At 43.6% G+C, this 22,645-nt stretch overlaps 1 protein-coding gene across 1 annotated transcript in view; it reads left to right on the top strand.

The window, feature by feature from the left end:
• Window positions 1-21,716, top strand: part of PIGG (phosphatidylinositol glycan anchor biosynthesis class G) — a 50,237-nt gene extending 28,521 nt beyond the window's left edge. The window contains exons 11-13 of the mRNA XM_033172753.1: window positions 2,488-2,797; window positions 10,383-10,546; window positions 20,158-21,716. Coding sequence (XP_033028644.1) covers window positions 2,488-2,797; window positions 10,383-10,546; window positions 20,158-20,383 — 700 coding nt within the window. The 3' untranslated portion in view covers window positions 20,384-21,716. The remainder of the gene's footprint in view (window positions 1-2,487; window positions 2,798-10,382; window positions 10,547-20,157) is intronic.
• Window positions 21,717-22,645: the final 929 nt, after the last annotated feature.

Raw genomic sequence — 22,645 nt, 5'->3', positions numbered from 1 at the left:
CTGAGTGTGATTGTAAGTCTAGTTGTTTAAAGCTCCGGCTTCTCTCAGCCTTTTCTTGCTCAGATTCCCCAAAACCATTAGAAAGTGCAATTCATCAGGTAATGGTGGTTTACAGAATAACAGGTCCTTTGTGCACCCTGGTTGTGTACAAAAATCCAATTCCTGCTGATGTTCAAAAGGCATGTGAATAGTGCAAATCAGCCCGTCAACACCTTCCCCTTATTTTTAGCCCTCCCATCCCTCTTGAGGTATTTGAAGGAGTTCAGCAGGGGTTTGATTGCCTTCAAATTCAACATCCTCCTTCGAAGTGATTTCCAGAGAAAGAAAGGGAGATAAAGGCCCTGTGAGCTTGAGTCAGCTGTTCATTTCTTTGCCTGTGTGCCACCTCAAATGAAAGACACCACTGAGAACATAGTCCTCAGATGCAGGAATTGTTATTCCATGCACTATGTTTTGAGTTTAACTGCTAAATCATATGTTTTTATATAGATTTGATGCTAAGACTAGTATTTTTTACCTCTAGTATTGTTTCTTGGAATTGCTTGTCATTAGTGTTCCTTGGGGTGGGGGTCCAGTATCCCAAGATGTAGACCCCCCCCCAAACTCCTGGATCCAGCAAGTGTTAAGATATAAGTCAGGCTGGCTTCCCGTTGAGGCGATTGCCTGGGTGATGGTCCATTAAGGGGATCAAAGGAATGGGGCTCTTTGCATGATTCAGGTACCTTACCCCAGTTTGCGGATAGTTGGAAAGACAAAGCCAGTGTTGAGAGCAAAGAGTTGGTAGTGATGTGAGCTTAGAAGCAAAGCAGCAAACTGGGAACTGAGAGAAACAGCTGTGGCTTTGGGGAAAGCAAGGCCCTCTTGGGTGCAAATGCTATGAACCCCTCTACCATAGGCTCAGGTTGTAAAGGATAAAGGTAAAGGTACCCCTGACCATTAGGTCCAGTCGCGGACGACTCTGGGGTTGCGGCGCTCATCTCGCTTTGCTGGCCGAGGGAGCTGGCATACAGCTTCCGGGTCATGTGGCCAGCATGACTAAGCCGCTTCTGGCGAACCAGAGCAGTGCACGGAAATACTGTTTACCTTCCCGCTGGAGCGGTACCTATTTATCTACTTGCACTTTGACGTGCTTTCAAACTGCTAGGTTGGCAGGAGCAGGGACCGAGCAACGGGCACTCACCCTGTCGTGGAGATTCGTTCTGATCGGCAAGCCCTAGGCTCTGTGGTTTAAGCCACAGCGCCACCCGCCACAGGCTCAGGTTGCATGTATGTGTAAATAAACAATATAACAGAAAGACACTACAATCTCCACTGTGCCTCGTTCCAAATGAAAAACAGACCCTGGGTAAGTGCCTGGAACCCTTGGAATCTCGCACTGCTCGCTTGGATAGTGGGGTGGCATACAGCAATACTTTTTGCACTGTGAGTAGGAATGGTTAGGATTGCACTATAAATTTCTAGTCTTTGTCAATGGAGATGTGATGACAGGTTATGAAATAAGAGGTGACATGACCCCAAATCTTTTAAACACCCACTATTTCAAAGTTTTAACAGACTTTGGACCGAGCTGTTAAAACTTTGAAAGAGTGGGTGTTCAAAAGATTTGGGGTTTACTCAGAAATAATTCCTGCTGAGTTCAGTGTCCATTGTTCTTTGGTAAATGTGCACAGGATTGCAGCATTAGGTTTCGTCATGGGAATAACATCCCCATAACGGGTATAAAAGCTCCAGATTTTCATAGCTGAATAAACATACAGGGTTATGGTTGAGAGTTGTAGAACAGGAAGTTCTGGGGGCAAATTTTACTCAGAATCCCATCAGGGTTCAAAATCAGCAGGGCGCCAGGCACATTTTGTGCCTAAAGATTCTCCATTTGCGAGCACCTCACAGAGCCTGGGTGCCATTTTTTTGCTCCTGGCTGACACTCAAGGATTACTGAAATGTATGTGCTTTGAAGCCTCAAAGTATATGTTAAGGATAGACAACATGTTAAGGAGTTTTCACAATAAAGTGCAGAGTGTTTTGAAAACTGAAGTATGGTACCAATTTTTTTTATTGTAAACACCAAATTAAACATGTATTAACAATTTCTGTTAAAAATGTGATATTAACAATGCATCTCTTACGTGATTTGCATATTCAAGCTTATCAAAATAATAAATAAAAAGTGTTGCTGACCCCACCCCCCACCCCCGTGGCGACTAGACATTCTGTTTGGGCGTCCACAACCCAAGTCCCAGAAGCCATTTGGCTCCTAGCTTTTCTATCCCAGTTTCTAACACTGCATCCCATGGGGGTGCAATCCATCAGGAAGATTTCCACACAGAACTCTTTGATTTATTCCATTCGCTTCTTGATAATGTCTTGCTCCATCGGCTTTGCTTCGTGGATGGGCCTATTTTGGATTATTTATTCTAGTTTTAACAGAAGCAGATTTTTCGACCCATCAGATGCTGAATTTGTTCTATCTTTTCTCTCTCATTTTAGGGGCATAATTGAAGCACGTTTCGTCTACGTCTTTGTTCTTGGCATCGTCTTCACAGGCACCAAAGACTTGCTCAAATCTCAGGTTCTCTCAACAGATGCTAAGACAAAGTTTATAGGATTGTGGGAAATCTACAGTGGGTTGGTCCTGCTGGCTGCGCTCTTACTCAGGCCTCACAACTTGCCCGTGTTGGTCTTCTGTCTTCTCATCCAAGCCATGATGACAAAGTACGTCTGGAAGCCGCTGGAGTATGATGCAGCTCAAGTTACCATCATGCATTACTGGTTTGGACAAGCATTCTTCTTTTTCCAGGTAAGAGCATACGGTGGTACCTGTGGTTGCGGATGGGATCCGTTCTGGAGGTCCGGTCGGATCCTGAGGTTTCTGCAACCTGAGGACTGCTTCTGTGCATGCGGTGAAACCCTGTAAAATACTTCCACGCGCGCATTCCAAAGTTTATGTAACCAGAAGGTTACGTAAACAGAGGTACGGCTGTATTGTCTTTAGAAGAAACGTACTTCCTCATTTGTAGCCAGTTTCTTGTTTCAGTTCAGATGCTTGCCTCTTAGGTGATAAACTCTTGACCAGGAACTAGAGCTACGTTGAGAATGGAACTTGGACACAGGTTGGCAGGGCCCATTGCTGCAGCTGTTGTTACCTGCACATACGCCGTTTCCCTTGTGGGAGTGGTTCAAAGAGTTGAAGAGGCCAGATTTATCCATGGTGCCTCCAGTTGATTATTCTGTCCAAAAGTGATCTGGGGCCAAGATACTTCAGGGAGTACTTTCTCCTATCTGCAGGATTCTTATGCCTCAGTACATCTCAGTTTTATGTGGTGGTGGACCTTAAGAAATTTGCTTGAGGGAGACCAGAATCATCAAGTTCTTTTCCATGCAAGTCTTTGGCTTGAAAGAAACCCACGTGGTTGTCCTTTTTGGACTTCCAGAGAGCATTTAAAACATTCCTTTTTTCCCTTCTTTTTAATATTTTAGCAAGCTGATGGATGGTTCCTATTTATATTTTGTTTACCACTTAACGCTCGTCAGAATAAAATTTTTGTTTTTCATTTGCTGGACCGAAAGGCAGTCTATGGAAATGAATTACTGGGTGTTTTGTGTAGCATTGTGGCAGCCTTGGGTTTCTAGGCAAGCTCTGTTTTCATTCAAAGCATTCAAAAAGATCTCTTGCTTCTAAAGAGACTTAAAGCCACTTACCAAGAAATTTCAGCAATGGCAACAATGGCCAGATCTTGCCAGCTTTAATTCAATTTATGAAAATTCAAATTGAGTCCTTTTCAAAGGTTAATTGTAGTTCTACTTAAATGCAACCTTCATATGGAAGGAAGAGAAGTGGCATGAAGAATTTCTGTAGTGGCGATTGTACCTTTGTACTACAAAAATGTTTGCCTGTGGAGACTGGCAATTAAGTTTTGAAGAATTGAAAATCCCAAAATACAGATGAGCCTCCTTTATAGTGGAGAACATACTAATGTGTGTGGAATACATGAAGTGTATGTGGTGTTAGGGGAGGGGTAGTTCCTCTGGTGGGGGACATATTGTGCTCCTTCTGGGATAGTTCTTCCACCTTTGATCACAACCCTGCACTCAGTTTTCACCTGCAGCTCCCAGAAGCTGTCAGCATATGACAGCGGCCACACACTGGGGAATGGCTTTGACCAGCTGGTTAAACCAGGGGAGGGTCTCAAACATTTGATGATTTAGGCATGCAAAGACAGGCCCGGCAGATTGAACAGAGTAGACCAATGGTGTGGGTCTAATGGTCAAGAAAGCGGTTTCTACACTTGTAAGGGGCTTGTCAAGTTGGAAGGGTAGCCCATCTAGGAGAAGGAAAACCGACCCCCAACCTCTGCTGCCTTGTTGTGTCTATACTCATTCATGAGATCAGCTTTGGGAGTAAACCCTGAGGAAAAATCTGAACCCACTACCTTATGGGACATCTTCAGGAGAAGAAAAGGCAAAGGAGTTAACGTTACACAAATCCAGAGTGGAGTCCCTAAGGCAGATGGATGGTGTCTCATATGCCTCCTTCCAGGAACTCCTGCAGCCAAGCTGGTACCAGATGTATTGCTCTGCTTTCCTTCGGATCACATCAACAAGGTCGAGAGGGGGGTCTTATTATCTGGGCAACCCAGGACTTCCATACACACTGCCCAGGCTTGCACTGCGGGGAGATCACTTTGGTGCTTCTAACACAGCAAAAACAACAGTTTTTGGAGGCAGCAGTTGTTATGAGTTACCGGTCTCTGTAGCCACAGCAGGCGCTTTGATTCTCCAGTAGTCTGACTTCACCCCCGGAGGCGCACTCCACTGTCTTCTTGAGACAGATGCATGCCAACAACAGCATGAGGAAACTCTCTCTGGTGAATTCCTTGCATGCAAATTCACCACTCAGGTTTTTAAAAGAGGAAATGGGGATTTGCATCCCCTCCACCTGTCCCATCAAGACACTCAGAACATCTTCTAATAAAATACCGTATTTTTCGCTCCATAAGACGCACTTTTTTCCTCTTAAAAAGTAAGGGGAAATATCTGTGCGTCTTATGGAGCGAATGGTGGTCCCTGGAGCTGAATTGCCCAGGGGCCAAAAGAGGATCATGCTTTTTATTTTACAAAGAGAAAAGGGGGTGTTGAAAGGACCCCGCTCAGCAGCTGATCAGCAAGAGATCAGAGAGAGATAGGAGTCCCCGGCTCCCTTTCAGCCCCGCCCTCTTGCCACGCCCTCCTTTGTTGAATGTGCTTTAGAGAGAGGTTGTTTGTTTCCCCAGCTACATGTGACTGGCTGATTAGATTATCTGTCTGGAAACTGTAGAAACGGCTCCCTTTCCTTAAGAAGCTGCAGAAATGTGAGTTGAACCCTATTAAAATGGGGTTTTTCCTCTTTGCTTTCCCCCCTTTGCAAAAAAGCTGCACAAATCTGAGCTGATCCTAAAAAAACCAGGGTTTTTCCCTTTGCAAAAAAAGTTGCTAAACTTTTAGCTGATCCTCAAAAAAACAGGGCTTTTAGAGGAGGAAAACCAGGGAAATTTTTTTTCCTGGGTTTCCTCCTATAAAACGAGGTGCGCCCTATGGTCCGGTGCGCCCTATGGAGCGAAAAATACGGTATATGTTCAATCCAACTCAGAATACTTGGTACAGGATTAGCAGTTCTGTCAATGGAAAGGCACTGCTTTATTTTTTCCACATCCGATACTTGTTCTTTAAAACCTGTCCTGCTTCCTACCGACACACTGCTAGGCATACACTCTCTTTTGGCTTTGCTTCACTATTAATAGAAGTGCATGCCCTGCACCCAGAAAAGTCATTAAACACAGCCCCGCCCCCGCCTCCCTGTTAAAAGAAGCTTGAGTGATTAACAGGCAGTCGGTCTTCATAAAATAGTTCATGTGATCAACCCTGTAACTGAAATTGGAAATGCTTTTTGAAGCCTCAGGAATACTATTTTCGGAATACTCTTAAATTAAACTCTGTGTTGCCATTTTCTCTTAGCTGTGTTCTTGTGCAGAACTGCTGACAATTAAGCAGCGCTGGTGAGATGCATATGGTTTCTTTGCAGACTTTCTGTTGCATTAGAGGCTACAGTATATTGGTAGAGTCTTGGTTCATACTTTGGTTTAATTGAATTATCCATCCATCCAACCCTCCTGCTACAGATTGGCTAATGATCCTGAAGTTCTGGGGCAGCAAGTACAAATAGCTTTTAAAGATCCCATTAAAACCTAATGAAAACTACTGCTTATATACTTCCCTCCATCTCCCCGTACTTATTTAACACAAGCTTCCTCAGGAATATTCTAGAAAGGAAAGCCTTAAGCTTCTGAAATATTTGGAGGCCTTGCGTTTACAGTGGGGATGTATGTGTGTGTGGAGTTTATAGGGTAGACAGCAGTGTCTGAGAATGTCTGCACACCAAACAGCTTGGATGGGGTCATGGCGGTGTTAACAGGATACTGTTAGTTCTTAGGGATTGTTTACAGCAGGACCCAAACCAATGAATTCAAGTTACAAGAATGGAGATTCTGGCTAAACATCAGGAAGAACTTTCTGAGGGTAAAAGCTGTTCGACAGTGGAACTCCCTCAGGACTCTCCTTCCTTGGAGGTTCTTAAGCGTAGGTTGGTTGGCCGGCCATCTGTCATGGATGCTTTAGTTGAGATTCCTGCATTGCATTCTACAATTCCCATCAAGGCCCCAAAAGGAAGCATATGTAATGTCTCAGAATATCACAAGGTGATTCCTCTGCGGACCTCATGGACTTGGGTGCGTAGCTTGCCTCTGCATTTTCCTTGGGCTCCAAGGACCTTCTGGCGGTTCCCTCACTGCGAGAAGTGAAGCTACAGGGAACCAGGCAGAGGGCCTTCTTGGTAGTGGCGCCCACCCTGTGGAAGACACCTGAAGGCAGCCCTTTTAGAAGACACCTGAAGGCAGCCCTGTTTAGGGAAGTTGTTAATGTTTGATGTTTTTTCGCTCCTTATTATTATTAATAATATTTTGTTGGGAGCCACCCAGAGTGGCTGGGGAAACCCAGCCAGATGGGCAGGGTATAAATAGTAAATTATTATTATTGGGGCATGCCATAGTCCTAAGGTGGATAAATCTGAGGAGAAATCTGATTTAAGAGATTAAAGCTTTTCCTGGCTGCAGAGAACCTACCAACATACACTTATTTGCCAGGGGATCCTCTGGTATCGGCCATAGAACCCTGGAACACTCCAGAGAATGTTCCGGTGTGTTTCTTGGTATTCTTTCAGGCCCTACATTACTACAATCTGCTGGGCCTCCGCAGAGCCCCAGATGAACCGAGAGTGTGCTACAATGTGCTTAACATTTCCCCGCGGCTGCACATTGCAAGGGAAGATTAATAATAGCTGTTGGCAACTGGTGTTTCAGGAAAGATTGCCCAGCGTTATTAATCTTCTTTGAGGAACCCCGATGAGCGTCTGAGGAATTCCGAGTTAAACATAAGGACATAAGATGAGCTTGTTGTTCAGGCCAAAGGCCCATCTAGTCCAACATCCTGTTCTCACAGAGGCCAGCCAGATGCCTCTGAGATTCCCGTAAGGAGATCCTGAGCCCAACAGCACTTAGCAATTGATATTTCAAGCATTTGGCCCTCCAGCAGAGTTAACTCTGAATTCCCTGAAACGTAGTTTGAAAGATACTTTGCCTCCAGTCCCTTGATTCTGGTTCTTGTGCCCGAGACTGCACTTACTGTACAGTACTGTCATTTAAATTGTTTTGCCCAGTGTTCTGGTTGCAACAACTCCCATAAGAAATTGGAGCCTGTTTCATTGGTTGATCTGAAGCTTTTCCACCAAGCTTAGAAACACGTCTCAGAAATAGATGGCAGTTCTCTACCTTAACTTTTTTTTTGCCCAGTGCTGTGGGATGGTATTGTATTCCTTCATCTCTTTTGTTTTGCTCTCCAGGCAAGGAGATACAGGAGGTTTTGCCCTAGGTTGAAGAACTCTTTAACTGCCACTCCGACTCAACCTCTTTCATAGATGCTTAGCACTGACAGTCCGTTGAAGTTTTTATCTCCGTTTTCCCAGCTTGCCAGGCTACCATTTTATATTGGGGGAGAACAAGTGAAGCCCATCACTTCTGGGGTGTGTGAATTGGTACAGTGGCTTGTAGGGATATGCAAAGAATACAGTGGTACCTTGGGTTAAGAACTTAATTTGTTCTGGAGGTCCGTTCTTAACGGCTTTAAAACGCGGTGCGGTGCGGTCCGGTGCCTCTTCATAGTTCTATCCTTATTACACACATTGTGATATATCGTTTTGTTGCGATGTTTAGCTGGTGATATGTCATGAAGTTGAAAACCAGATATCGCCCATCCCTAGTGTTTGCACAAGCTAGGAATCCAGAGGTTTGTCCTTGTTCCTCACCAAATCTACTGGGTGCTTTGTGGGCTTCCTCGCAAAGTAACACGAAAGTAGACATTGAGTTTTGTTACCGTACAAACGTAGTTGCGTTTTGCTTTTAGCCCGTTTCTGTCTACCTCTTGATATAGAACCTAGTCCCCATTAAAAATTACTGTTCTGTTCATTTTGTTTCTATGCATGTTCAAAAATTTATAACGAACAAAAGAGAACATTTGTCTGGCCACTTAGGCCTCCCGTTGCAGTTGATAGATATTGTGGCTGCTTCCTCCGCACAATGCTTCCATTCCGACGGTTTGTCCTCTCCCGAATACAAATTTGTATACGCCTCTGAGCACCGGGCAATGGCTTTGTGAAGCTGGCATCCTCTTGGGAATAGAATTCACATAGCACAGCGTAAATATTTAAAATGTAATATCTGCACAGTACACTTTACCTCAAGGTATGCCACGCTCTAAACTGCAGAATCAAATAAGGAACGAAGAACAGATTCGCTTCGAGCCGGGGGAGTATATAAAATCTTTATATAAAGAAAAACTAAAAATAAATAAGCCACTTGTTTGTGATTTATACAGAAGTGGTTCGAATGCCTCTTTTAAAAACTGGAGGGATCTCATATTGTCCTTTACATCCCTGAGTTGACAGCAACAACAATGGATTATCCCAGGGCTTTTTTCAGCTGGAACTCTTAGGTGGGCGCCATTGCCATTCTAAGAGAACAAGAGAGGTGTTCATGGTGACTTCTGGTACCTCTTTTTCTAGAAAAATAGCACTGGATTGTCCACACGGTACGTATTTGAAGCCACACAAGGGCTGAAAGGCTAGCACATGGTCTCCTGCCACTGACCGACTCTCCCAGCAAACTGATGGGATCCATGAACTTTTTAATCCCATAGTCCCCAATATGAAGAGCAACAGTTAGTCGGTTCCCTGTGTGAACTAGGACGCTAGGAAATAGGAACAAAGAGCATGATGGAGGACTCTAGAAGGCTTAGATGTGACAGTTGCAGAGATCAGATCCAAATTCTCCCCTCTCCAAATTGCTATTTACTCCACGTGGCAAAGTATTCAGGTACTCGTGATCATACATTTATGGTTTCTTCCCCCTACCCCCAGTAAATAGCAAATGTGAGAGGGGATTTCAATTGGGAAAAACTGGAAGAAAAGGTTAAAACTTCACCTTTTGCAGCACTGTGTCCATAATCACATCCTCTTCTTCACACGCACCTTCCATGTAGTTAATAAATTTCCTCCTACAAATGGTTTCACCTTCAAAGGCCTCTGTTGCTGCACACACCTGAGGCCCTGAGTCTTAAAGGGCCCTTTGCTTATGTCTGTTTAAGAAATTGAGTGAGGTGCATAATAGTGGACAGCTTCCTGAGGTTGGGGCTGATTGAGTCTCCAGGTCTCTGTTACTACTATTAATGGTCTTATTTATTTAGGAAATTTACATTTAAAAAAAATGTGTGTGTATAAACAGTGTATACTATAAGGGAAATAAAAAAAACATAAAATATAGCAGAACAGATTGCACAGTGATCAGTGGCCTTTTGTTGCTGACAATAATAATCCAGGAATGCTTGGTAAACAGAAAGGTTTCTTAAGAAGGCAGCAAAAAACATGATATAGTTGACGCCTGTCTAATGTCTCTGGCTGGAGTGTGGAACCTCTGGTCTTTTGTAATGGGCCATAGAGATGGTGGCTGGAAGGATCCTTGATCTGTCATAATGCCTCTTGCTGGCTGACTGGCTGGAGATGTACATGCAGAAACCTCTGACTTCTCTGTGGCTGAATCGCAGCCTCTGGAAGGTTGCCCACTTTGGGCCAAAAGTATTCCCTGCCCCTGGTCTGGGGGAAAGGTGTAAAGACAAGAGTTCTGAAAGGTCTCCTACCCCTTATGACCTCGAGACGTATCTTGGATACCTTTACCTTGCAGGATAGCTTTCCAATTTTCACTGTGTGGATCTAGCTGCTCAGTATTTTCCTTTTCTTCCAGGGCAACTCAAACAGCATTGCGTCTGTGGACGTTTCGGCTGGCTTTGTCGGGCTTGATAACTACGTGGAAATCCCGGCCATCTTCCTAACTGGATTTGCGACGTACTCTGGACCTTTGTTGTGGGCCATTCACTTGCTGTGCTATTTGAGCTCCGAAGTGAGCAGGTAATCTGTTGTTGTTGTTTCTTTTGCACTGACCGCAGCTTTATAAATACTGCTAAATGTTTAATTTCTTTCTGGCTGTGTGCTGAATGTCACAGTCCATGCTCCAGCGAACTTTGCGAGCCTAAGGGGCGAGCTGGAGACGTTTTGGCAAATGCGTGTTCTCAAACTTGCGTGGGCTGAGATAATGGAACGTTTAACAGGGCAGGACTGGCAGGCAAGCAGGAGGCTCTTTTTTATTCTGCCCACTTATTCAGCAATTGGGTTTTTAGAGTCTGGCTGGAGAAAAGAAGTGAAAAACTACTGGTGGGTGGAGAGAGAATTCCTGGGCAGGGGGGATAAACATACCTGCCTGCAGATTCTGCCTTGCAATTGTTCACATTTCCCCCCATATTAGCATTTCAAAAAGGCTTTGTTGGCACCTGTCTGTCTCAAGAGACAATGGAGTGTTCCTGGGGTGGGGGTGGGGGGTTGAAGTCAAACTGCTGTGCTGGCAGCACCAAAGTGACCTCCCTGGGATGCAGTCCTAGGCTGTGTGTATGGAGGTGCTGGGCTACACAGGTGACAAGACCCCCCCCCCCTTGGCCTTGCTGATGTGGTCCAAAGGAAAGCAGGGCAATATGTTTGGCACCAGCTTAGCTGCAGGAGTTGCCGGAAGGAGGCGTACAAGACACCATCCAACTGTCTTAGGGACTCCACCCTGGATTTGTGAAGGGTTTACTCCTTAGCCTTTTATTCTCCTGAAGAAGGCAGCAGAGGTTTAGTGTCAGAAGTCTGATCCTAAGGGTTGGAAAATGTGTGCTTTCTTTTTCTGCTTTGGCCCAAAATGGGATGTGGCTTTGGAGAGCCTTGGTTACAAAGATCCAAACTGACAGTCACCACACCTCCAGTTACAGGTAGGTAGCAGTGTTGGTCTGCCATAGTCAAAACAAAATAAAATAAAAAATTCCTTCCAGTAGCACATTAGAGACCAACTAAGTTTGTTCTTGGTATGAGCTTTCATGTGCATGCACACTTCTTCAGATACACACCTGTTGGTTTTTTCTGATTCAGAGTAGGAATGATGGGGAGCAGGGAGTGGGATGCCATAGCCTGAGGGCACTCAAGGTACCTTCAAGCAGCATCACCCAGTTGGCCTCTGTCCCCTCCTACCCTTCCCTGGGGGGGTGGTGACTAGGGTTTTTGGCCTGGCCAACAAGGCCATCCAAAAATTGTAGGACACCCCCCCCCCATGATAGAGTGAATGTATATATTCACAATATAAAGGGCTTGCGGCTGAAGTGTGTATCAGCTTTTTAATATTGAGCACTGACTTGGAAGCTTTCTCATTATATGTGAGCTAATTTGAATCCATTGGTGGGGCTTCCTGGTGAAAACTCTGGAGAATTGCTAACTCTGGAGACCTTGTCGCCTTTCTCCTTTTAAAAAAATACTGTATGGTAGTTCATAATAATAATAAATATAAATAAATAAATAAATAAATAAATAAATAAATAAAATTACCTTCCTCCCCTATGAGGATCGTCAAAGCTGCTTATGTTACAAGTATCAAATAAAAACACTATTAAACTCCAAAATAAAAACTAGAAGACAATAAAAACAGCAGCTTCCATGCTTAAAATGACAACATAAAAATTGCCATGTCAAACTTGCCACTACCCTGTAGCCAGCTGCAAATGCCTGGTGGGGTGTTTATAGTTGTGTGTCCCCCCCTAATATTTTATTATTTTCTATTATTTTAAAAATTAGTTGCCAAAAGGAAATAATTACTTTGAGTAATATTGGAAAAAGAAAAATGACTCAACTAAACAAATGTTTAGTTAATAACTATCCATAATCTGTTTTACAGCAACTTAAAACATTAACTTAAGATGACTTAACAATTAAGAGGAATGCATTTACAGTATTTTTAATTTATTTGAACTATGTTAAAATCATTTAATATCGGCTCCAGAAGTAATGTTTGGACAAGCCCTAGTGGGATGAAAGTGTTTGTTTTAAGTATATAATCTCCATTTTTAAAAGCTACACAAACAGTTCCTATTAAAATTTAGGATGAACAACAACTGAAAAAATTGGCAAAAAGATTAATTGCATTACATCAGAATGACAAATTTTCCTGGCTGGACTGCTTGATTAAAGAGCTGCAAATATTGTTCATCTTCTTAAAATAGATTCATTGTTTAATTGGTGAATTTCGCCCATATGCAGTGTAGTTCAGATCCTTTAAAAGGAAAATACCCCTGTTGAGGTATTGCCACTGACTAGCTAATTCAATCCTTGCAGCGACAGTCACATTAACACCAGTTTTTTAAAAACGTGTTTTCATTCCAAAACCTTTAAATAGCTAAATAGAAAAATACCCAGGGGCAGGAGAGGTAAATGAACAACAGCCACATGGCAATGCAAAGAAGTAGACTGAGAGTCCTAAAAGGATTCTGTTAAGATGCAAGTCATAATAATGTGAAAATATGTGAATGGCCAGAGAAGGGTTTAATGCTGTGTAGTTAAAACATTTTGGCTTCAGCCTTCCTTGGTAATTTGTGCCATCGGGATTTCACGTGGATACTCAGAGCTCAAGTGGCGGCCTTAATTCTTACACCCAGAGTGTACTTTAGAGTGACCAGGGGTCAGCAAACTTTTTCAGCAGGGGGCCGGTCCACTGTCCCTCAGACCTTGTGGGGGGCCGGACTATATTTTTTTTGGGGGGGGGGGGGGAAATGAACGAATTCCTGTGCCTCACAAATAACCCAGAGATGCATTTTAAATAAAAGCACACATTCTACTCATGTAAAAGCACACTGATTCCCAGACTGTCCGTGAGCCGGATTTAGAAGGTGATTGGGCCGGATCCAGCCCCCAGGCCTTAGTTTGCCACCTATGCTTTAGACTGTCACTTTGGCTCCTGACATTATTTTGAAATCCCAGCTGTTTTTTTTTTATTGAGGAAGGCAGAAAGGCTGCAGCATTTGAAGATTTGTATTGGCCTGAATATAAGCCGCACCCGAATATAAGCCGCATCTTTAAAATTCAAGGGGGGGGGGGAGAGAGAGAGAGAGAGAGAGAGAGAGAGAGAGAGAAAAGACAATACCCGAATATAAGCCGCTCCCTTGAAATTCCACAGGCACTTACACCCATTCTGTTCTATCGTATGTCTGTTTCAGCAGCGATATCATAGAAGCCAATTTTTGTAAGGCACTGAATTTAAGCCGCACTTTAGCTTTTCACAGTTGGAATTTGGGGAAAAATTGAGGCTTATATTCAGGCCGAGACAGTATCTACTCTTCCAAAGTCGCGGAGGTGAAGTTGCTCTTCTCTTGCATAAAGACAACATGTCACATATTTTCTGGTATATTGACTCCAAACTTGTTTTCTCATTTAGCCTTCAGTTTCTTAATATTTTCTTTCCCATCCCACTCAACCCAAAATTGGTGATAAACCATTGACAAGAAGACTTCAGGCAATATAAGTGCCAAGAACGTGTTTTTGGTTGTGTTTTTTTTTAAAATGATAATAAAAAATTGATTTACGTTCTATTTACTGACTGCATCACGCTGCATGAACAGTGCAAGAAAATGCCACGCTGAGACAATAGGAACAGCTATTGGGCTATTTTAAACCAGTATTTATTCACATTTAGTATTTACAAGTCACCTTTTAACTTAACACACCAAAGTTATATAATATATATTTTTAAATTTCAGTTATAAAACCTTTTTTTAAATGATTGAGAAATACTAAGTGTTTAAAGAACAAGGCAATTTACTAGAATTTTGAAGCTTTGAAATAATGCCCAGTGAATAAGTCCTCTCTACCCCTCTGTCAAATGCTTTAAATCATTTGGGGCAGATTCTTTCGCCTCATGTTCTGTAGCATTTATATGTCACTCTTAGTGTTCATTTGGTACTTTCAGAGTGTTTGGAGTACACATTTATTTACACGTAATTTGTATCTCCTGCACCACTGAGGAAAAATTACGTCCTCAGGTGGCCATCAAAGCAGTAGTAATGATAAAAGTACAATTAAAATTTTGAGAATAAAGCAAGCTGACTCTAAAACAGCAACATTCCATCTATACATAGGGTGTAAATTTATAGCTGCCCTAAGATTAAAAAAAACACACTAAATGATAGTAACAAAGGTGCTAGGCCAGGCATAAGCAAACTCGGCCCTCCAGATGTTTTGAGACTGACCACTGGTCCTGTTAGCTAGGGATGGGAGTTGTAGTCCCAAAACATCTGGAGGGCTGAGTTTGCCTATGCCTGTGCTAGGCTTTCCTCTCTAGTAAGGCCATTTTGAAGGTAGGGAGCCACCATCAAAAAGGCTGTTCTTCCAATCACCAACTCGCATCACATTTCAGATGGCAGGGGTGCCCAGAGAGAGGCCTTGGATGACTCATCCATCTCATGGATGGATGGAGACTCAAACCCTGCACCTGATCCTAGAGAGAGAGTGCAGTCCCCTCCAGAACTAATAAAAAAACCCTCTCTAGGTAGAGGAACTACACTTCATCTGGTCAGGAATTGAGTTTCCATTCATTGACCCTCATCCGGTTCATTAGTGCTCCCGAATACCCGATCAGCACTTCACCTGCATCACTGAACTCAGCTGGAAAAGATAGCTTTTTGTCACCATATTGATAACACCCAACTTCAGACCCTCAGACCTCATTTGCAGGCTTCAAGGGGCCGTTTCCCCAATGTTGATGGGCATTGCCATTTAAATTGTGTGCGTGTGCCATGTCATGTGATCGATTATGTGGGGCAGGGCTTACCTGGAACCCCTCTCCCCATATTTTATTCAAGTTGGCACTCCTGGCTTCATGCAAATGTTGAATGAGGAGCCCTGTAATGCGTGCATCCCAATCCCACCTTCTGGAACTGGTCCTCCAGGTTGGAGCAGAACCATCCAAAGATGGTGCCTCCATACGCCAACCTGAGATCGTACCCAAAGGCTACCATGGTTCATAGTATCAACTTCCTGTGGAACTCCCTGTGTCTTTCCCAGCACAGGTTCAGCCTGACCAAGGCAGTGATCCTCCTAACAACCTGCCAGGTTGGTCACCATTATTTCCATATATCAGATTCCAAGGGTGGGCAGGAGGGACAACATGAGAACTGAGGTCTTCCTGATTCCACAGTTCAGCTACTTAGTCCCCCTGCCTCACAAGCACACAAGCTGGGAAAATCCTGACTAGCCACAGGTTGTATTAAGAGAATAGGACCTGCCTTTGAATTACTGCCAGGTTGCTGTGATTTTTGCTTCAAAGTAGAGATTGGCTTATCAGTCTCACTATTGCCCAATATAAAAACCAGCATTTAGGCCTATGACAACCATTACTTGCTCAATCCGATGGCTAGTGTGTTCAGCGGCACATCATTTTGTTTACCAAGTGCTTTGGTATTGCGTCTCTACAGACTTAGCAAGCACCTACTGTGCATCAGAGAGATTGCCTGTGTGCCTGTAATTCTGTTTTGCATTACAAAACCTACAGCACACCCCCCACCCCTCCTCCAACCCTTTATTAAACTTAATAAGCTGTTTTTTGTGCAGTACACAATTCTAGCGCCGGCTGCAAAGCCTGCATAAATACATTCTCCCAGGATGCAGAGGCTGTGTTGTCAGAATCCCTTAGCAGCCGCCACAGAATCACAAGTGTTATTCATGGTATGGTTAATGCTCCTCACGCAGACAGGAACCTGGAGAGCTTTTAGCTGACCTTGGTTCATCAATAGGCTAACATTGGAGGGGGAAGAAACTCCTGATGAAGTACAACGTTCAAGAGGATTCACTTCAGTTATTAAATTTCATTGTATTCTGCAGCCTCCCTCTTCTCTACCCCCCCCCGCCCCGCCAAAGGGTAGGGATCTAGCTGGAATTTGCAAGGAGATTGTCTTTCCACAGTTATGAGCACTGATCAATAAAAATATGTAGAACTGTAGAGTTGGAAGGGACCCAAAAGATCATTTGGTCCAACCCCCTGCAATGCAGGAATACGGGGATCGAACCTTGCAAACGTTATCAGCACCACGCTTTAACCCACTAATGCACTGTACTGTAAGCTCCTCTGGGAGCCTTGGCTGAACTGTGGCAAATGTTTCCAATAAACAACGGCGGCACATGCCTCCTAAAATAAACCCAGCCCATAGGTATCAAACGTTGAAGAAACACAGGTCTGGTTTGAGGAGTGGAGAGTAGCTGAATAAATGGATTTATTGCCCCTGTGTTGACCATACATTCATAGGCACACCTTGCTTACCGGTATCGTAACTACCGGTAGTTCCTAATGCATGTGACATTCAGGTGCCTCGGTGCTATTTGACGTGCACCTTAATGATAGCAGATGGACCTCTCAGCTTGATAATTGGTGATGAGCCCTAGAGATGTGTATAGAATCAAAGATTTGATGTCGCCGGCCCTTTAGAGCTATATTCTTGAGTGCCTTGATGCTGGCAGGTGGGAGGGGGCATTGTCATGTTGAGTAAATGGAAATAATTGCGCCTGTATTGTGTCAAGCTTTGAAGATCAAATTGGCACAAGACCAGTGGCCAACAGAGCCAAATAGTGGAAGCTGAAGGATAGGCTTTCTGCCAGCTAGGTGGCTCTGTTCTGGAGTCTTTCGTCTTCATTAATGAAGTGGGATTGGCCTGTCACCTTTTGACAGTGTAAATCAGGCTTTCCCTCCCATTAGATGCAGTGGACTGTGGGGTCTTTTGCCAAAAACATAAAACCTGCTCTTTGCACTCTTACTATTTGGCCTTGAGTATCAATCTGCAACTCTTGCCCAGAAACTTCATATGAAATCTTCCATGTGGAACAGCGATCTGCTGTTTTCTAGTTTCACAGCTTGAGAAAAGGAAGACGACTGGAGGATGCCCTCAACTAGGGAAGAGTAATGGGTTTGCAGTACCAGTTATGAATTCTTTTTTATTTTTAAATAATGTGTTAAAAGACTAAACAATACTTTGACCTGTCAGATGCCCAGTGTTAACTTTAAGGCGGGCTGTATGTAAAGCAACTTAAAAACTAGTGTTAAATCTAGAAAGAGACTTGAGACAGGGCTAAATCAAATGTTAAGTTAAGGCTATTGTATGGAGGTGATGGATTATGGGGGTGGCGTGTTTGCAATATTATTAATGCTGCAACCTGTTGCAAGACTATCAGAATGGCTTGACTTTGGCCTTGTCATCTGCTGTGAGCTGCTAAAGCAGTTGTGGGAGAGCCAGAGGGAGAAAAATCTGAGCGGGGAGAGCTTAGATTCCTAAGAGGGTTGTGTTTGTGTATTCACGGTGTCCTGCTCATCATCTCTCTCCAGCTTACATTGTTATTTTGCCACAGTTGCGTTCTTGATTCCTGTTCCTCAGCCAGAATTGTATTACTCCAGCATCATGAGGCATAAAGAGATGTGGATATTTAGGGGTGGGGAGAGAGAAGCAGAAAACTCAGTTGCCCTACTTTTAGATGCTATGACTTCCCCCCCTCCACAATTAAAAGCCAACTTGGTCAAGTTCCTTGGAAAATTTCTGAAGTCCGGATGAGAGTCACCCGTGAAGACCCAGCTTCTTTAACTCAGGTGCAGATTATCCCCCATAAGGCTGTTCAGGGGGCAAAACATCATTGCTCCCAGTACGTTTCTGAGCACAATTCAAAGTGCTGGTGCTAACCTTTAAAACCCTAAATGGCTTCAGCCCTGTAAACCTGAAGGAGCGTCTCCACCCCCATCATTCACTGAGATCCAACACCGAGGCCCTTCTGTTGGTTCCCTCACTGTGAGAAGTGAGGTTACAGGGAACCAGGCAGAGGGCCTTCTTGGCAATGGCGCCCTCCATGTGGAACGCCCTCCTATCAGATGTCAAACACATAGGCAACTACACAACTTTTAGAAGACATCTGGAGGCAGCCCTGTATTGGGAAGTTTGATGTTTTATTATGTTTTTATTTGTCTTGGAAGCCTCCTAGAGTGTTTGGGAAAACTCAGCCAGATGGGTGAGGTATAATTAATAATAATAATAATAATAATAATAATAGTAATAATTGTTATTATCTTTTCTGTGAACTGCCCTGAGACCTCTGGGTATAGAGTGGTATATAAACTCAATCATAATCATAATCATCTTGACCAGGGAGACTAATTTTCTCCCAACTGAAGAACCTTACAGGCAGCTTCTCACCTCATATCTTAAAATAGTATTGGGGTGACAATGAGGACCTTCAGTTGAGCCAGATCTGCAGTATTGTGTAGTACACAGGCCACAGCATGCAATGGATCATGTTTCTTATACATACACAGGCAATAGAATTGTCTCCTGGCGAGCCCCTGCTTCTCTACCGTGAAATACCTGTACAGTGTGCAGGGAATTCTGGGACATATACAGAGTTCCCACTGGGCCCCATCAGGCCTGTTGCAAATTACCCAGCTCTCTGTGGGAACTGATAGTATACCCAAGTCAACACATAGCACTTCCTGATGGCCCCATGTTGTCAGGGAATGCCAGTCGCGCTGGGCAAGCTGTCGTTCCAAGAAGCTTGCATGCCATTACTGATTGCCTCTGCGAGGAGCCGTTGGCATGCTTTCAAGGAAAGCACAGTTCCCTGGAACACACTGGCGGAACTGCTGCTCCAAAGCGTTATTACTGCTTGGCGGCAACAGCTCCCACTGGACATGTTTCATTTTGGTTCCTTCCCAATTACCCATTCAGCGAGAGCTGTCTTCATGTATGAGCAGTCCCATCATTTCTCTTTATTCCCTGACTGTCATGATGACAAAGCCTTCTCTTTATGACAGGGCTTACAAAAGGTCATGTGTAATAGCTCTACAAAGTTAATGGGCAATAAATCTACAGCCTTGGGAGCCACCAGTATAGCTTGGTGGGTTTATTTTATTTTTTATTTTTTTGGTTCTCTGTGATTGCCATGTGGTGCCTGCCAAACCATCTCTTGAACTGTTAAGTCGACATCTGGATTTCTGCCCGGCACTTAGATGGTTCCCATCGTCTTGGGCCTGCTGTGGAACTTAGCAGCGGCGAGACGTCCCCTCCGAACCATCGCTTTTCTTATACAACAAAAAAGGGTGGGTGGGTGTCCCCAGTTGTAGGTAACAGAGAGACAAAGTCCCAGGAACACAATTTAGCAAAAAAATGAAAGTAATATTTATGTAAACGTGCACTGCAGTAAAAGAATACAATGATCTACGAATAATACAAGCCAAATCCATCAGCATTCCTTTTAGTTTTGCTAAGTTGGGCTGTTGTGACCCCGCCTCTTTTATAAAACACCTTTATTGTTGTTGGCATCTGTCTGTCTTGGGAGAAGGAGTGCACCTTTGGGGGTGGAGAGTTACAGCACCTGCTGTGGCATCTAGAAGAACCATATATTCATTTAGACTCGCGCCTCCACTCGGCATAACCCCACCTGAGTTGTTTTTGGCTCTCTGCACATCAGGCTGCAATGCTGGAAGCTGGTTGTCCTGTGTTTCCTAAATCCACTTCCATCTTTCATTTATTACAGAGGCTTTCCTATGCCAACCCATGGAGATGCAAAGGAAATTATTGGAAAGGGCATTGACACAGGCTGAGATCATGTATTTATTTATTTGTTTGTTTGTTTGTTTATAGGAATCCTTCCGCCATGGGGCACGGCTGCTTCTGTTACGCGCTGCTGCGCTCCATCCCGGTTGCCGTGTACATCATCCTGGTCACGGGCCTGCGGTACCACCTCTTCATCTGGAGTGTTTTCTCACCAAAGCTTCTCTACGAGGGGGTGCATGTCTTCATCACGGCAGGCGTGTGCACATTCTTCACAGCCATGGATCACAACCACTTGCGTAAAGTCCAAGACTGAAAGCAACCGTTAAGGCAGAGTCTTGCATAATTTCGAGCGACGGACTGAATTTCCGCTATGGAATGTGGATTCTTGCCTTTAGATTGATATTTAAAAGTTAACTGGGTAATCTATTTTTGGCAAACATGTTTATACATGCATACATATCTACACACACACACACACACACACACACACACACACATAGACACACACACGTTGCATTGCAGAGTCTGTCTTGAAGTGCTGTTCCGAGCGTATAAGGCCAGACAGTGGGGAACTGTATCTAAATTACAGTTGGACTGTAAATGGATTGTTAGATTGCATCCCTTCCATGCCAGTTTTCATTGCCTGCCTTAACTACAGTTAAGCATCACATTGGCATAGATGTTGATTGCAATGGAAACTAGCCAGGCTCTGTTCTCCGTCTTACTAAACCAGAGTTTGAAGCTGGTTAACAGGCACTGGTCAAGTGGACATTTGGCTTGACTTAACTATGATTAATACCCATTGCTGACTATTAAATGGTGGTTATAGTAATCAGTGGCAATTGGTGCTGGAAGAGGTCACAGGCTGCCCCCAATTTCTTAATTGGACCACAGTTGTCCATGTTGTGTATCCACTATCTGGGTTAGAACATCTGAACAGGGTCATCTCTTGAGAAGTTCTTACTGGTCTTCATTCCTTCATATTGGAGTTTAGATGAAAATCTACCAGGCTTTAACAGATTGCTGGGGATAGGGTTCTCTCTATCACTGGGACTGTATGTTGAAATTTTATTTCACTCCTGCACTGCATTTCTCATTTGTTAATCATAACTTGAATAAGTAAAGTTTTTATCTCCTTATCCAATTCCATGGAGTGCTGGCTGATGAGCCTCACTCAAAAGGTTAAAACTGTGAAAAAGATTTGCTCCAAACCAATTACTTGTATTTTTGTTGTTGTTCCTTTGATATACTCGGAACATGGTGGCTCACAATGTGACAGGATGCTGTGAACTGGAGATTAGACATACACACATACATTTATACACACATGCATCACAGTTTTATGAATGTAGCTCTCACAGTTTCCTGTAGTTTTCTGCAAACAGCAGTCAAAGAATATGAAAGCACTCTGGCAGGCTTAAAAGTGCTGGCATATCTGTAAATATGTGTGTGAAATTCTTTATAAGCATTACTGGAATGTGTTTTTTTATAGGGAAAAGCAACTAATTTCATTATTTTTGATAGCTGAATTGTAGCATGGAAATGTTACAAGTTTTATATGTAATTATATAAATAAGCTATCGGCGAATGTCAGTATGCTTGCAGCTGACAGCAAGCTTTGCTTAAGAAATGCAAAATGTATGTTTTAAAAAAGAAGAGTTATATTTATTTATGCTAACTTTAACTCTCCTGGGTGAGACCTTATTTTTGGTATTAGTGTGTGTTCAGAGGCTACCTTTCTGAGAATCCAGCCCTTGTGGGGTGAGTGGGTGCTTACTCACATGATGTTAGGAGGGGGAGTATGCTGCATTTATCTGCCTGTACTTACCCTGCGACTCATTCTCAGATCATGGAGGCAGGAAAAGCCCATAGACACAATACAGCCTGGCCCAAACTTCATATTCTCTGTTTATAGTGTGTCAGGGCAAAGCTCGTTCACATTCTCAAGTTACGCACTCAAGTATTATCCAGGCAACCACACCCCATATTATTCAAGCTTCTCACGTTTGGTGAAATGGTGTCAGATCTAAACATCTAACTGGGGTATGCTTTCCTTCTCCCGTGCCGTGGAAGGACAAAATGCTTTGTGCTGTGAGCAACGGTGATTTACAAGGTGTTTTCATTCCTTCCTACAGAGATGCAAGTAAGGACCACAGAAGCACTAACAATGGGATTTAAGTAGCATGTCTACATTTGCAGCTGTTGATCTCTTATTGTTTTAAGTATGGTTCTGAAAGCATTTGATTATTTACATGTTATTGCAAACTCTCGGAATAGCAAGCAGGAGCAGAGCAAATAACGCTGCTGCTCTGGCAAACAGCAATGTTAATATTTTTTTCCTACTTTAGAAAAATAAATTTTATCACTATATTTCTAGGCAGTGTTTTCCAAGTGGAACAGCCTGCCTCCACAGCAGGCCCTCTCTCACTCCATCTCAGTGTGAGTCACTGTTCCGGTTCAGCCCCAATTGGAAGGAGGCAAAACTGGAGGTGCAATGAGCAGACTCCTCTGAGGACAGGCAGTTTTGCTCTGTACAGGGAGGGAGGCAGTTGTCAGAGGTGCCTCTGCTGGAAGC

The sequence above is a fragment of the Lacerta agilis genome, chromosome 16 (genome assembly GCF_009819535.1).
Source record: "Lacerta agilis isolate rLacAgi1 chromosome 16, rLacAgi1.pri, whole genome shotgun sequence".
Taxonomy (NCBI): Eukaryota; Metazoa; Chordata; class Lepidosauria; order Squamata; family Lacertidae; genus Lacerta; species Lacerta agilis.
Note: the sequence above shows the minus strand (reverse complement) of the source record. Positions and strands in the feature narration are given on the sequence as shown.